Here is a 17476-nt window from a genome sequence, read left to right as displayed (position 1 = left end):
TGGTAATTTGCGAACGTCGTCTACCAATAAAAGATTGAGAGAGGGAATGCACGGCACTATACAACCCAAAAGGAGGGAAAACTGTAATTTTTGCCAAGGCTTGGACTAGTCGTTGCTTTTGATTGTTTAGATGCTTTAATAAAGATTTTTAAATTAAACTACAACTTATTTACATAATCAACATCAATTCAAAAAACAAAGTAATATTTTGTATATGAATATCACAACTTCGATGATCTTGACAGACGACTTTTAATCATATGAATATTAAATTTATAAGTCCAACCCAGCAATTTAACATTTATTTGAATTAAGCATCAGGGTTGTTATATTTGACTACTTTCTCACAAAATTTACTTGACATTTTAGATAAGAAAGTATCCACTAAAAAGGAGTGCCTAAATGCAAGAAATTTCAATGGAAAATCGCTTTGCTTGATATTTAAGCATTTATTCTTTTAACTGACTTAACTATAATGTGAAACGCATAGTGGAAACGAAGATGACCATTCAATATCATTGATTGAAATAATAACAAGATAAATAAACAGAAAAATGAAATGTAAAATAAAGGAAAAGACTTCTTGAAATTCAAAGAAAATGCCCATATCTCAAACTTCCTTCCGCATTGCCCTTTCAATTGGACAACGCGTATTACAGGGATAAGCACCAGTGGAGCAAAAGGCGAAATAGTAATAACAAGGACAGAAGTCCTGTGGAAACTAGTTTTATCATTTTCTTTGAACTGTCAAAACTTGAATGAAACAATTAATGCATCTATTTTTTCAAACTATTTACATCGTATGAGAGTGTTTGTTTGTTCCTTTAGGTTGGCAAGAACTTGAAAGGATGCAAAAACTTGATACCGCGAAGGAGGCTATAGTGCATGAGGAAGATTGAGATTCTTATCTCCAATAAGAGATTCTTCACCATGGCTGCAGAAAATTCACTCAAGCTAGTAAACAAACTATCTCATGGATTGCGAATTATATCACAGATACAACGTGAATTCACTTGTCTGGGCGGGGGGTTATGATAGGTGTACCTTAGGTAGCTCAAAGCTGACATCCTGTATAGGCAGGTGAATACTAAAATATGCAACCCAATGGTATAAAAGAATACAAACGTCCGAGCGTACCTGCACCAACAAGTTTTTCTTCAGTTTATGACATGAAATACCGGAGTTGACCGAAGACAATATTACATTTATAGTATAGAAAATACTGGGAAAGACAGTGAGCTACTCTTACTCAGTTTTAAGCCCCGGTGAAAGGAAAAGAAGTTCAAGATAGCTAATCAACACAGTAGTTGATAGTCTAACGTAACTCTTGGTTACAAGTGTTATATCTTAAAGATATATTTTTCATATTATTCCTGCTGAACCTGAGAACCACCTCATTTTTTAATGTTGTTATGAGGCTTCTGGCTTCAAATGTTTAACCCCTTGCTAGATAAAACCAGCACTACAATGGCGTATGTTTTTCCACAGCATCATCGTAACTTATTGAAACTATTGCTTTATAACACGTGAAATGCACGGGCTGTCAAAAATACGGCCACAGCCCATGAATCTATGCTGAGATACAATAAACCACAAGAAAATTGGCAGTCTTCATCTCCAGGCTTAGCTCTACACTATTTTATGTTGCTCTTTGGTTAATCAGATACGGAAGTATGATACACAGAGACACAATTTCCAAGTTGCTTTTTCTTTTTTTGATAACCACGGTGTCCGGGTGAGCGAGCGTGCCCCTCAACTAATTCCAACGGGTACGTGTTACCTCCCACCAGCACAGGTACTGGATAACAATTTTAAGGTGTTAAATGCTTATGACATTTGAATCTAGAAACAAAACGGTTGCTAATACATCTGTCTGATATCATAGCTTCAAGCAGCAACTTCTCTTCCTTTTTCCTCGTAATAGCTGTTATGTAACAGTCTCTGCTAAGTTTTCTACATACGATGTATGGCCCCATGTGAAAAAGGACAGAAGAAGGCCTTGCATATAAGTCAGCACAGAAGTCAGAGAAAATTCCTCTAGTCCTCACTCAAACAAGCTACGGATAGAATAAGTTGACAACCAGCATTATTGCTAGAGGTAACAAAGATGTCCAGACAAAGCATTGCATCAGTGAGATTTGACTTCAGTTATAATGCAATAGAAGTAAAATAATCCTGACCTTAAGAGGTAAAAATGTCAAGCTAAAAAAGGAAAACAGGATAAATGAAGCTTACTTGTTACCAAGAAGAAAGCGGCCACTACTGAGAGTAATCTTGTCTCTCAAACCTAATTCCTTGTATCTTTGATCTCTTTCCTATAATAGACAAAAGAAAATAGATTTGGTAAATGAGGATCCAAGACATCTAATAATAAGAGTAGACGAGGGAAGGAACGTGTACAGATTCAGCAATCAAATCAAAGGGAATACAGAAAACAATAGAGGAAAGACAGCATGATCCTGATAAAAAAAATACAGGGAAAGCACAAAAGAGACAAAAACATATTGAACAATTCAGACAGAAGTTAGATGTCTTTACACAATTTTATGCAATAAAAAGCATGCATAGCATTTCCTCTTAGCACATTTAATGAGTCTGAAATAGAAATTTTGGAGGCCTCAATAGCCTGCCAGAACCAAGGAGGAGCATATGTCTAAATGTATGAAACTACCTAATCACACTGTCAATGGAAATTATTTAGAAGAGATTCAATTAAGGATGTGCTAGAAGAGCTGGAACCTTCTTTGAGAATGCCGCAAATGGATTTATGTCTTCCTCATACATCTTCTTGTATTTGGATTCCACATCAGAGCTGGAACCACTTTCTAAATCTTCTACATACTGAGAACCAAAAGGTGGCGTTAGAGAACAAAATATGTGAATAGACTTATAATCAACACCAGAACCTGATAGGTCACCTTTTTTGATCCTCTTGAAATCACTCTCTCAGAATTATAATCCTGAACATAACGAATCTTTTCATAAAGTTTGACATTATCTGCTTTCGTTTTATCAAGTTCTGAGGTCAGTGCCCCTATCTTCTCCTTCAGCTGTCTAATTTCCTAGTGAGATCAACAATTCAAGAACCAAGGACTCTTGTCAATAGAAAAGATGTGCAAAATGAGGTTAAATGGAAGGTAGGTAGAAAAATAGAAAGAGAAATTGTTTCAAACAAAACCTCTTCAGTCTCCCGCAAACGAGCACGGAAACGGTCTCTTTGGTTGCAGATCACCTTAAGCATTGAGCTCTGATCCTGGTCTGAGGAAACGTGCCTCTGCTTTGCATTCTGTTTCAAAGGACGTCTCTCGTTAGAAAATTCACATTTCAAAAAAATCACAGGAGATATGCAAATGTTTCTGGAACTTCAAATATACAAATTGGAAGCAGTAAAAATTCAATTTGAAATGCAATGATTACTGGTCCAGCACCAAGACAGAGCAGGTGAGTACAAAGCTACGAATTCAAACTACGCTATAAGTAAACTTAAAAAATCTATCTTTTACACCAAAAAGCTAGTATATTCAAACACTTACATTTCACTCTAAATTTTCTGTATCCGATATTCTTTTCCAACCTATTTTATATGTTAAGACACCATTTATCTTTTATAATTCAACTCCAATTTGTGGGAGTTTACTGGGTCTGTTCTGTTCTCCCCAGACTCCACTTGATTTTACTGGGTTTGATGTTGTTGAATTCAACTCCAATTTCATCACCTTTAGAGCAGTTTCTCCATTACTTCCACAGGTAGGGGGACTTCTTGGATGATGAATAGTTATTTTTTATTTTTAAATTAAGTTAGCAGTTTACTCATAAAATAATTTCATACCAAGGGGGTAATACATTTTTTCCCACCACTTTCTCAACAAGTTCAAAAATCTTCTGTATGAGTTACGTTACTGTCTACTCTAAAGGCACAGAATTCAGACATTTTCTTTTCAGAATGCAAGCAGCTGTTTCTTCATTTTCAAAAAATATTTTGTTCCTCCCACTCCATACTGTCCAACCAGTGCACAGAAGAACATTTATGCTACAAGGCAATAGGCATAGCCAAGCGCAATCCTATCAGGTTCAGGTACACAGTCCATAACTTAAAAGCCATGTCACAATGACCTATCAAAAAGGAAAAGCCATGTCACAGTGTAGAATGAGGTGATTTATTGTTTCTTCCTTCTCATTGCAAAAGAAGCAAATTTTCATCATTTTATTTATTTTTTCTCACAAATTCATGCCTGTTCTGAACTCTTTCCTGGGGAGAGACTCTCCCAAGGCTGCTGTCCAGCCAAAGAAAGGAACTTGCTGAGGTAGCAAGTGTTTCATATGGCTTCCTTCAGAAACTGATGAATCTTGCTTCTGCATTGTCAATATTGAGTAATGAGATTTCACTGTGTAATAGTCTTCTCTAACAACCTCTCCAGATTATGAAGCCTGGGATTCGCTCAACACTTCATGACCGTTGGACAATAGGAAGTTAACACAATTAAACTCCTAATCATTAAAATCCAAGATGATTTTCAAAGTTTACTGGATGTTATGCAATCTTTTGGAACAAAATCATGTGTTAGCCCCACAAAAAGCAGGATCAATGCCCAACTCCATAAAGGAGTCCAGTTACAAGGATATAGCAGATGTGACGATAGGACTGTCAGAATTTTGAGATTTCTATCAGAAACCATATTTCTCAACATCCCCTGTCATTTTATAGCAAGATGACATGAGGATTGTTTATTTTGCAATTATCTTGTTAACATATTGGGAGAGAGGCCAGGTGTCCAATCACTAGCAGGCACAATGAACTAGAATTTGGCCGAGTTATGACATCCCACTTCCTCACATACGCTGCAAAGATATGCAGACACCCGCATATTTAAGGTTTGTATGAGCTACTGATGTTGAGCTCAATCCCACTTAAGCCAATTCTGTTTTATTCTTCTTTTTCATCTCCTAGTAGCTCGTCCTGTCATTCTCTTATGCTAATTCAGTTTAAAAAATCATATTTAGCAAGAGTTTTCTCCTTGTTTCTTTTTTCCCCCTTTTTTCAGAGAAGGAAATTACATTATAACAGCACTAAGTGCTGAAATATGTACAGGTGTGCAAATCCCTTAAACAGTTCTATTAATGTCAATTTAATTACCTTCCGCTTCATCCTTATCAAAAAAAAAATTGATAAGGATAGGCTGCCTACATCACACCCCTTGGTGTGCGGCTCTTTCCCGGACCCTGTGTAAATGCAGGAAGCTTTGTACACCGACTACCCTTTACCTAGCTACCATTGAGTCTGTATAAGACTGAAGGTTTACCAAATACTTATATTGTGAGTCTCTCTCCTTGAATGATGGAAAAGAAGTGACTGTGTTTGATCATTAAAGAATGTCGATCCAAAACTCAGCATTTTCTGAAATCATTTCCCTTTTTAACTGGTCCATTGGCTGAGCCATAGTAGCAATTCTAAACGTCACCTGGTAAATGAAAATTTTCGCCATCCATAACATTTGAAAGATTGGAATCTTCAATAAATGAAGGATAAAGATGATACGGAGAAAGATAGGCAATATGTGCGAGCAAGGGCTCACTTCCAACAATCTAATGACTCATTTGTTTATAAGGAAAATACAGACATAAAGAAGCAGAAAGGAAGAACACTCACCTCAGGGGGCTCTGTTCCACCAGACTCAGATAGATCCCAATCATCAAATCGAGTACCTTTTCTATCTTTAGAACTGTATCCCTGTGTTAAAAACAAGAAAACTAGTCTGAAAAAGTTGAGCGAAATTAATTTAGTAACAAACTGCACTATAATATCCACCTATCGTTAGAAAAGCAAACAGATATTACTTGGGAAAGTTCAGATATACAGGAATCTTGTTTCAGGCATTTCATGTTCAATTATCATCACATAAACCTATCTATTTTATGGACTAGCTAAAATATAAATTATATCACGCAGACAGAAAGAAGGGGAGAGAGAAATTGTGAACATACCTTCAGAATATCATCCTCTAGCTTCTGTATTAACTTTTGTTGTTCATTAACCTTTGCAGTTAGTTCTGCAATCTTTGCTTCGGCAGATTCCAGTAAAGAGGTCCGCTCAGAAAGTTGGACCTGAAAGCCATTGAAAATAGTAATTCAAACAATTTTAATCATGGAGTTATCCGAGTATAACCTGTAATAATTCTCTGATATGAAGATATTTTAAATAACACTCCATTTATCTATGACCAACTGAGTGGCTTCAGATTTTTTCCATAAACACAAATTACGATCGACATATAATCAGTACATGATCAACAACAACAACAACGGCCCAGTGTAATCCCACTAGTGGGGTCTGGGGAGGGTAGTATGTACGCAGACCTTACCTCTACCCTGAGTGGTAGAGAGGCTATTTCCAGGAGACCCTCAGCTCAAGAAGACGACAACAGACGATATATTAGTATTATCAATAGAATCATAATAAAATAACCCTCAGTACATGATCAATAATTGCAATTACCTTCAACTGTGTTAGCTCATGCTCCACTTTCCGATTCTTGTCAAGAAGTAATGACTCAAGTTTGCTCATCTCTTGCCCACTGGTAGCAACTTCCCAATCCTCAGCCTCAATTGTATTATAACCCACTGCCTACATAGAGCCAAGAAAAAAACTAAATTGAAGACATACCGGCACCATTCTTGACCTTCATTGTGTATCATAGAGGGATAAAAAACAAAGAACCTGATGAAGAAGGGATGGAAGCATCCAAAGGAGGCAGAGACAATTGGTGTGATATAGAAGAGTAAAAGAATGGGGAAGGAGCAGAGATCTCAGAACTTTCAAAATCAGTTTTAAGGAATTTGTTTGCTATTTTGTGAAGTTAGACAAAAGTAGACGAGCAAATAACTGTACGGTACCTGTAAGATCTTAACTTTCTTCCTCAAATCATCTACCAATTTTGTTGTAGGCCTTGTTTGAAGTTCCTTCTTTAGTTCTTCAAGAGCAACTTCCTGAGGAATATAAATAAGCAAGAAAAATAAGGAGAAAGAAAGGAAGGACCTTAAAGGGGAACACAACAAATAACATGACTAGCTTTGTCTATTGCAAGAAAATAGAGTGAAACCAAAAATGTCACCAAACTTCGAGCACCATCAGTATACAGTTCTCAGTATAAATGCTCTAAGATTCAATTAAGGCATAACTGCATAGAGAAGTTACTAGTACTTGAGAGAGGAGATGTTTAAATTAGTGCAGAGCTTTCAAGATATTGACATAGTAATAAAAACTTTTGGTAAATTGTTGATATAATGATAAAGATAAGAGGGGATAAAACAATATAAAGAAAATATTATCAAGACAAGGAGTAATATATCTTGGAATTACAGATCATTTTCTTTTTCAAATTAGCAAGCAAGAAGAAGTTGGCCCTACAGATATTAGGTTTTTTTTTTGTGGGGGGGAGGGGGGTTGCCAACTAATCCAGATTCGCGTTATGTAGGTCCCATTAAGGGGGAAGTGTTCCCAACCAGGGATTTCTCCATTCCCCGGACTCGAACCTTAAAGCTCTCCCAAAAGAAAGTAAATAGAAGCATGTTTTTTTTTGTTTGGTAAGGTAAGACTTAAAATAGAAGCATGTTTTTATACCAATATCTACTCATGAAAACTATCGTTATTTTCATTTGACAGATCAGTATGATGACAAAGATTACTAATATGGTTACAGAGAGTATAAGAATGTTTTTCAGTTAAGGAATATTGACAAAATATACCTTCTCATGAAGCAGAGAATTCAACTTCTTTATCTCATTCATGTGATCTTCTCGCTCATTTGATAATGTGTTCTCCAACTTATGAAGTTCCACATTTAGATCAGAGATTATCTTCTCCTTGGCATACAAAGAATTCTCAAGAGCACTATCTGCATCCAAGTTATCACTGAAAACAAACCAATTACACTTAGATCAGATATCTAAACCCATGTACAAATGATATATGACATATTTTCGGAAGGCAAAAAGAATAACGGGGATACAAGATGGACAACATGGAAGTACGTCATAGTCATCGTACTGCATGCAAATACAAAAAAATGCTTCATGGCTTGACTTTTCAGCATAGTGAAGTATTTATCTGCTATTCATCACAAAGTCATTTGCTCTACCCAGAACCTCACACTTTATTTACCTTTATTTGTCATGATCTTAAATTGAACTGCATAAGTATACTCTCTCTTCTTCTTCTCTCTCTCTCTCTCTCTCATCTTTTTTTTTTGGATAAGTGCATAGCCATACTCAGTTATGTGAGACAAAGTTTCTCTTCTTTTTCTTTTTTTTTCATTTTTCATGTATAGAGGATTTCTAAAGACCTATATAGCAATCCAAAAACATCTTTTCAAATGGCCTTTACTTAATGCTGCATATGTTCAAGCTTGTCTATAAGAGATAATCGGTCATGAGCCCAAGGAAGGTATGGAATGACTCAGGTGGCCATCACAAGACATATAGGTGCTTATGCATACTTAAGAGGTCAATAGGAATAAGATCAATTTAATAATCAAGAGAAGACACCTGTTCTTGTGATCATTATCTTCATTTGCAGTCTGTAATTGTGTGCGCAACAATCCCTGCATAAGTCAAAGCAAAAGATTACTGATACATTAAATAAGCTTTTTCATCCTCAATCATTTTTATAAATTCCAAAGCTAAAGATCTTTTTTAATTTTTTTGGGTTGGAGCTGGGCTAGCCTAGAGCAAAACTGTGTCCCAGGAGCATCTACAGCCAAAACATTGGCTGTGGACTTGAAAAGTGAGACATTGGAGAATAGTTGCAGTAAGGGCCAAAGTAATCCTTCTACCTTTTCTCTTTCAAGACTAAGAAGGCGAGTTTGAGCCCGTTCAACTTCATCCATTAAGAGATTGACTTCTGATTGCTTTGTTGCTCTCTCTTCCTCTAAATTACGAATAAAAGGAGTTGTCAAATCACTCATGAAAAGCATTTCCACGAACAGGAGTCTAGAAGACCATATGAGTTGAAAAGGCAAAACAGAGATCAAGCAAGAAGATCAATATGTTTATGAGAAGGTTAAAAAAGGAGCAAAGAGAATTTTTACATAAAACTAAAGACCTACTCCAGAAACCATAATAGAGATCATTCATCAACACCAAAATTATAGAGTCCAGATTAGTATATCACCTGATTGTGCACGAACTTCAAACAACTGGCTCTGTGCAAGTTCGTGCAACTTCTGCATGGTAGAAACACTTTCTTGAGCTTGGCGTAACTGATCCTGCAATAATTGTTCCCTGCATCAAACAGAAGCACTGCAAATCATTAATGTCTACTCCAGCATGACACACATTACACCACATGCATATCTAGAATAAATTTTAACTTAACCTATTTGGCCTTTCCTAACTCAACAGAAAATAATACCTTTCTTTTAAAACCTCAAGTGTTTTCTGGTTCTCTTCTGCCAAACTGCGTTGCTTGATTTCTACAATTTCCTTGACTTTTTCCTCCATCTGAACCATGAAAGAAGAAATATTAAAGGAGAAACCAAATGAACCTGGCAACTACGTATCTCAAATATGCAGCATATCTTAAGATGGACTTCTCACCATAAGCCAGTGCTTGGATAAGATGATATGAGAATTCAAAAGCCTCGCCACCCTCTCCCGGAAATAATATGAAGTATATGGAAGCATGAACAGGATGAGGAGGAAATAGATTATTGGCTCATGTTCAAAAACCACTTCTCAAAGGGTTGAGCACAAGCTAACTGATTCCTGACCTACACCGACTTGACACAGCTTAGTTTTAATCTAAGCTGCCAGATCTGGTGAAATTTTAGATTTCCTAGAGGAAATTTCTAGTATTGAAAATTGTAAGCCCACAGCAATACTAAGCTTAAACTTCACTTTCTTTTTTCTCAAGCTCAGTATGAGCCAGGGCTGGCATTTGTTCTGTCAGCCTGATTTCACTCATCCAATGCAGTCATACCTCTGGTGGGCCTTTTACAGAATATTGAAACAGCAAAAAGTTAACAACTTCACCTATCACATTTTAAACAGAAATAGTGACTTGGAAGTGGACAGTTATGTTAACTTATTGCAAATGCTAGACAGAGCTCCTAATCTCAAATGAACTCTGGATTTCATCAGATTGAAAGGTACTCCCTCAATGACATTGGAAAACCGTCTGGACGAATAAGCACCCAACAAAATGAAATGTTTCACTTGGGTGGCAATTGGGGCCTGCCTTAATATTAACAATCTACAGAAAAGCGGACTTCAAGTGAGCAATAGATGCTACCTTAGGAATGAAAAAAAAGAGGACATTAACCACTTGTTTCTCACCCAAGCGTACTTCTCAGCTTCGGGACTTGGCATTCAATATCATGGGCCTAGGTGGTGCCTGCCTAGTTCTACTCTTCAGCTTCTTCGGATGGCACAGAAAGGATATGCTCAAGGCCTCTTACCCTTACACCATGCCAGCAGCTATTTGGTGGGCAAATTTGCAATATAAGCACACACACAAAAAAAGATTTTTGGCGAACAAAGAAGACCCTATACTAAACTCAAGAACAACTGTATTTAGAATTTGGTGCAACACGGCCCCATTAGATGTAAATGATAGCTTGGCCATTTTTTATTTTCTTAGCCATTTGATATCTTGTAATGGCTTTCTCTTTTGGTTGTAACATCCCCGAGCAGTCTCTTTTTGCTGGTGTTTCGATCAAAGATACACTTTACCTATATTAAGAAAATTGTGATGTGGGATAGCAGAAGATTCAACAAAATTACTCTCAATGTTCTTTTGGATCATTCTTCGAAGGAAAACACTAGAACTTACACATACACACACACACTGATATATAAAAGGAATTACAATATATACTGGCCTGTTGCTCTAACTGGCGGCACCGGTCTTCAAGTCTTCTTATTGTTGCTTGTTGATTTTTCAGATGAGTTGCCTCCATGCGAAATTCTTCAAGTTCAACCTTCATTTTTCGGTTCTCAGACTCTAATTCTGATAGTTTTGAATCCTTCTCCTGCACAGTGATAAGGACAATCAGATATGAAAAATGAACCTAAAAGGGAATAGGAAAAGAAAATATCCCAATATCCTAGATATGATTTGGACCTGAAATCGATTCCACAGCTCTAGTGGTACCTCAGCAATATGCTTTGAACAACATCCTGAAAATTCTCTATATTGATATAGTTTCTCATCATCTAGGCCCTTAACCCCTTTCATATCCGAAAATGTTTCGTATAAAGCTTCATATGAGTCATGAAAGATCTTATCCAATATACAACGCTTAACCTAACTCCCTTTTGCTTTTACCGGTCTATTCTAGGCAAAAGTAATTCAGAAATGTGACTTCGCGGTCAAGGCCTTAACCCTCCACTGCCTATCCGTGCATGTTATCGGTAGACATTTCCATCTTCTTCCATTAGGTCAGCCATAACACATTCAAAGAAGCAAGTTTCTCAGATACAAGACATTCAAACACAACTAGCTTCTTTTTCCTCTCTTTGTTACTCATCTAGTTTCATTTTTACTTGGCATACTACAATTGCACCATAACTGGCTGGATAAGTCTTCATACCAATATGACATGAAGAGTTTAGGTGCGAACAGCCATCATGCATGATACATCAAGGTTAAATACAGCAGAAAAGAGCATATTTCATCCAGGTGGTTCATCTGTCTCACAAGTTGGAATTGCAATGGAGTGGAACCTCCTAACCGTCTTAAATTGCTTTCTTACCCTAACCATCTTATTGTGGAAGACAGTTATTATGTAGTTTTCATCCTCCTAAACTGAATAATTCACTACCTCATTTCCCTTACAATTAACAACTGATGTCTAAATAATTTCAAGCTTTTCTACTGTTAATCAGCAAAATACTTCAGCTTTCCTAGTCGATGTACACTACAATTTGACGCCATAGCCAAGTTCATGTAGTGTGGAAAATTGCAGACTTTCTTTGCATAAGGTGAATATGAACAGATATTATAATAATTCCTTGTTAATTGCACTAATAGTAGTTAATTTCATTATAATGGTAAATGCATTAGGAACCATATTTTCAAATCTTGAGAAGACAGCATTATGGACCAGTAATGCAGTTACTCCACAACTCTATGAGAAATGTAATCATATGAAAGGCCAAACTTGAACTTACAGCAATTGAAGCAATGACCGGATAAGGATCTGGGGCCTCATATAATTTCTGGTAAATGTTAAGAAAAGCATTTTCCCCGTACTTGGCTCTCTTGGTGAGATTGTCAACCTCTTCTTGGTATCCCTTGAGCAAAGAGTTGAACAAGCTCAACTTGTCTTCATTTGAAGCTTTTTTAAAATCTGCCAAGAGGTGGTAGAAAGAGCTTACATAAATGGTTAAATAAAAGTCGAAGTAATGGTAAATGACGACAAATGGTAGTTAAATAAGTGAACGGAAAGGTGCATCTAGCACCTCGAGTGCTCTCTGCAAGTTTTCGTCGGTTCTTCTGACTGTTCTCCTGATTTTCAGCTATCCTAAGACCTTGTTCATCCAGTGTACTCCTTTCTTTCTCCAAATCAAAGTCTGTAAAAAAAAAACAAGCAGATGTGTTTTAAAATGTGCATAAGAAGTTAGCTTTTCTTAGACAAGACTAAAGAGTAAAGATATCATGGGATATTGGGATGAATAAATCTATCCACAAACCAAGTCTTTCAAACAAGTAAAGTTCTAGGCTAGCAACACAACTGTAAAGGATTAAGTCAATAAGAATTCATGACAAATGTATCACAAATAAAATTAAAAGGCCACAAAGAGCAACGTAAGGAGATTGAGCTGTATTCTCCATTGCCCCACAGTTTTACCTCATCTCATCCAAACGGAAAAATCTAAATTAGTTAGTATACTGTCAGAGGCAGGTGTTCTTCAAAATCAATCAGGCTATCAAGACTCAACAAAACACATTAGCAAAGCTAACCAGCAAAATGAAGACATTGTAAACACAGCCATGCAGTTTCCTTGCATTCTAAAGCTTATACATCGGAAAAAGGAGCCAGCTACTTCACTGATACTTGTCTTAAAAGACTGGGAGAGTTTTCATTTAATTGAGTTTTTATTAAGCGGCATTTTTTTAATAACAGTACTGTTTGGGCCAGCTTGCGCTCCTTGATTATTCCACCGAGTACCTGCTACCTCCCAGCGGCACAGGTACCGGGTAATTCTGCCCACGAAAGCTTGGACATATGAGAAGAAATCACGTAATTCCTTTTGCCTTGGCTGGGATTTGAGGTTTTGAACCTGAGACCTCATGATTTTCCATCTACTTTATTGACCACTAGACTACATCCTTGGTGTAAAGAAAAGGAAAATAAAGGTTACACCAGCCAACATTAAGCTGGTATATTCAAGCAGGGTCGGCTCTATAGTTATGCATAGTAAGGCTTGTGCCTTAGGCCCCCAAATTTAAGGGGCCCCATTTTTAAAAAATAATAGGTTTATAGGCATTTAAAAAATAATATTTAGTACTTTTAATACAAAAGTAGATTTTTTATATAAAAGAATGAAAAAAAGCTCTTTAGATATATAAATAAGAAATAATTTGACTTACTTAAAAATAGGTAAATGAATAACTTTCCCAACGTTTCAATTGTTTACTACTCCTTCATTAGATAACGTATCAGAATTTTACTCCTAATTTGTCCAAATCAATCTTTATATTTCACAAACCCATACATATTTTATTTCTTTCTCTTTAATATTTTTACTCACCTTCTTTCTCCAAGATTTCATTATTCACCTTATTTATCCAAGATTTGATTAATTCAAGTGTTCAACTACTTTTAAGCTTCAAATAGTGCTTTATAAAATCTTATCTAAGATCAACAATATCTCAAGAAAGATTAAATGAGTTCGCTATATTATCAACTGAAAAGGAATTATTTGAGAGAATCGATTATAAAAAAGATTAGTAACAACTTTATATCACAAAAATTTACAAGAATAGACTTCAAACAAAAACATATATCTTATAACTTTCTTTTAAAATGCCTCATATTAAACTTTGGCTTTAGGCCCCACATGTGCTTGAGTCGCCCATGTATTCAAGTAATCTACTAAAAGGTTTATAATCATATTGACAACAAAAATATTTGAGGCTCATATTATACTTCGTGGTCTTCTGGTGTGTTTTGCATCTCAAATTATATGCCACTTCATATAAATTAATACGACAGAAACTGCTACTCTTGGTTGTAATCATTAATCAAAGACCTCCCATTGGTTCTTTCAAATGTTAAAAGTGAAATACAGCAAAGAAAATAATCTCAAACTGCTAAACGGAACATGTCAAGTAGTCATCTTATTATTTCACTACTTTAAACGGCATACCCTGCCATGGTTCTCATATTGACTTTTCAAATGCTAAGGTGAAAAATCATAACAAAAATACTGTCCACACTGCTAGATTGCAAGTGTTAATTGCTATTCTATTACGTCAGAATGAAAATAAACTTAAAATTTAACATTACAACTAAACACGACGATATCAAAACTGGATATTATACAAATCCAAAACTATTACCGTCCAGTGTCTTTTTTCTCCTTTTTCATTTTGTTCTCTTTTTCATTTGACATTTCATGCAAGCGACAATGAGTAACCGGTGCCTAAAGCGATATTTTCTAATTAATATAACGTTGATGATAATGAGCAGCAAAAACGGATAACCGGAGATATGCAATTTGTAGAAAAAACGTAAGATTAGGATTTGATAATTACAGTAAAAAAGAAAGTACCTTTCCAGAAGCTGGCGACAGCAGCAAGAGGAGTAGAAGAAGACGTTGAGCTCCCCTTCTCTCTCTCCGGTCCTACTCGCGGGGAATCCATAGCTGATCCGCCACAAATTCAGCTTTTGCTCTGAACAAAAACTTCAATCTTCTCTTCAAATGCGGAGAAAATGTTATGAAATGCTAGTTCTACTGGTTTTTTGATAGATCACAGATCTCGAACTTTCATAATCTGTGGTTCCTTCAGAATTAATTTTGTTGTATAACGAGAGGGAGACGAGTGTTCAATGGAGAAACGGGTCGGGGTCACCCACATTTGTCATTCGGGTCTTTTGCCAGCGCTTTTAAATTTAAAAAAATTATGGGAATTAAAATAACATTGATAAATCATTTGGGTCACATATTAGTTAGTAAGACAATTTTTCTATACTAATAATTATGTAAGAATTATTATGCGGTGAATAAGAATTATTACACAGTGAATTATATAAAATCTATGATATTTTGCCATTAAATACTAGTGTTATCCAAACATTGCTACAAACATAATGCATAAATTATATACTCGTTAACAAGATATGTCATAATATAAATAATATTTTTTTCTTAAGCATCAATCAAGAACTTAATAATTTTATAATAGAATTATATTTGTAATGAAACCACACAACATCTAATAAAATAACAACATATCACTTAGATACAAACTCATATGACAATTTAGGCTTAGAATTTTAACTAGACTATTAAATGGTCAAATTTATTCTTGAACTATGCGAATGATCAATATTTGTTCTTTAACTATTATTGTTAGCTCAGAAGGGCAAAATAAAAAAAAATATGGGAATTAAAATAATATTGAATAGTTTAATTTGAAAAAAAGAAAAGAGAAAAAAGGGAACATAGAATAATTTATTAACTCTCGTATCGTTCAGGAATTATTCGGGTCACATATTAGTTAGGAAGATAATTTTTCCGTACTAATAATTATGTAAGAATTCTTATGCAGTGAATAATAATTATTATGCAGTAAATTATATAAAATCTATGATATTTTGCCATTAAATACTACTGTTATCCAAAATTGCTACAAACATAATGCATAAATTATATACTCGTTTACAAGATACGTCATAATATAAATAATATTTTTTTCTTAAGCATCAGTCAAGAACTTAATAATTTTATAATCGAATTATATTTGATAATGAAACCACACAATATCTAATAAAATAACAATATATCACTTAGATACAAATTCAAATGACAATTTAAGACTGAAAAATTTAACTAAAATATTAATTAGTCAAATTTATTCTTGAACTATGCGAATGATCTATATTCTCTTTAACTGCTGTTGTTAGCTCATAAGGGCAAAACCAAGATAATATGGGGAATTAAAATAATATTGAATAGTTTAATTTGAAAAAGAGAAAAAGAACATAGAATATTTTACTGACTCTTGTACCGTTTGGGAATTATTCGGGACATATATTAGTTAGAAAGACAATTTTTCTATACTAATAATTACTATGTAAGAATTGTTATGCAGCGAATAAGAATTATTATGCAGTGAATTATATAAAATCTATGATATTTTGCCATTAAATACTAGTCTTATCCAAAAATTGCTACAAACATAATGCATAAATTATATATTCGTTAACAAAATATGTCACATTATAAATAATATTTTTTCTTAAGCATCAATCAAGAACTTAATAATTTTATAATAGAATTATATTTGATAATAAAACCATACAACATCCAATAAAATAACAAAATATCACTTAGATACAAACTCATATGACAATTTAAGACTCAAAATTTTATGGAAAATTTTCATAAACCACTATCTTTTAATAGTAATTAGCCATCTGCAGATAACATTTGTTATATTACGGATTATAGACATCTTTCTGTGGTTATAAGATGTATTTGATGTATTTAAACTATTGTATTCATGAATACAGTAGCAAAAATAGGCGTGAAACAGGGAAGTCCAGCTAATCAATTGTTGTATTCGAGTGTATTCGACTGTATTCATGGAGTGAAACATGGGATTACAGCTGGACAGATTATTGTATTCGACTGTATTCTCGGCGTGAAATAGGGGATTACCCTGTTTTTAAAAACGAAAAGTGAATCAATTAACATAATGGACTCCTAATACAACTCAACAAACTCAACTATAACACATAAGTTTTATATTTTCAGTTATAAAAAAGATTCTCAACCGAAAAATGCCCCAAAAATATAGCAATCTTCAGAGAAATTATATAATACATCTGAAAACATAAATTATATATTAATTAAAAAAAACATATGAATACATTCATGGTTGTGACGACCCAAAGGGTCATCACCTGTTTTCTTACCCATTATGTGCTTCCGAGGTCTTGAAACCTCATTTAGAGTCGCTTCGATTTGCGTGCGCAGTCCGGGCACTATGAAATTCTGTGAAAAATGTTATGTCTTGACTTTAAAATGAATAAATTTGACTTTGGTCAATATTTTGGATAAACGGATCCGGACCCGTGATTTGAGACTTGGGCGTATGCCCGGAATCGAATTCCGAGGTCTCAAGCTCGAGAAATGAATTTTTAAGTGAAATTATTTTCAAAAATTGATTAAGGAAATTTAAAATGAAAACTGATTAGAAAGCAATGTATCGGGCTCGTATTTTGGTTTCAGCGCCCGGTACAGGTCTTAT

General features: G+C 34.9%; 1 protein-coding gene across 1 annotated transcript; it reads right to left on the bottom strand.

Annotated features, from left to right (window-relative positions):
* Positions 1–580: 580 nt before the first annotated feature.
* On the bottom strand, positions 581–14996 carry LOC107825763 (protein CASP). Its single transcript, XM_016652672.2, has 19 exons — positions 14773–14996; positions 12457–12567; positions 12166–12344; positions 10875–11024; positions 9407–9495; positions 9167–9276; positions 8829–8923; positions 8542–8597; positions 7744–7909; positions 6892–6984; positions 6494–6622; positions 5983–6102; positions 5648–5728; positions 3179–3286; positions 2919–3062; positions 2740–2841; positions 2236–2315; positions 1045–1137; positions 581–934 (listed from the first exon to the last, which is right to left on the bottom strand). Exons 1-19 carry the CDS (start codon positions 14861–14863, stop codon positions 877–879), a joined length of 2055 nt encoding a protein of 684 aa, XP_016508158.1. The 5' UTR covers positions 14864–14996; the 3' UTR covers positions 581–876.
* Between the last annotated feature and the right edge of the window lie 2480 nt (positions 14997–17476).

The sequence above is a fragment of the Nicotiana tabacum genome, chromosome 8 (genome assembly GCF_000715075.1).
Source record: "Nicotiana tabacum cultivar K326 chromosome 8, ASM71507v2, whole genome shotgun sequence".
Lineage (NCBI taxonomy): Eukaryota > Viridiplantae > Streptophyta > Magnoliopsida > Solanales > Solanaceae > Nicotiana > Nicotiana tabacum.
Note: the sequence above shows the minus strand (reverse complement) of the source record. Positions and strands in the feature narration are given on the sequence as shown.

Bases quoted from the DNA above. Each gene is read 5' to 3' on its own strand.
- LOC107825763 (XM_016652672.2), bottom strand. From the start codon at position 14,863: ATGGATTCCCCGCGAGTAGGACCGGAGAGAGAGAAGGGGAGCTCAACG. The intron at 6,103-6,493 runs GTAATTGCAATT...AATGGCTTTCAG, and splicing joins ATGAGCTAACACAGTTGAAG to GTCCAACTTTCTGAGCGGAC. The intron at 2,316-2,739 runs GTTCCAGCTCTT...TGTCTATTATAG, and splicing joins TTGCGGCATTCTCAAAGAAG to GAAAGAGATCAAAGATACAA.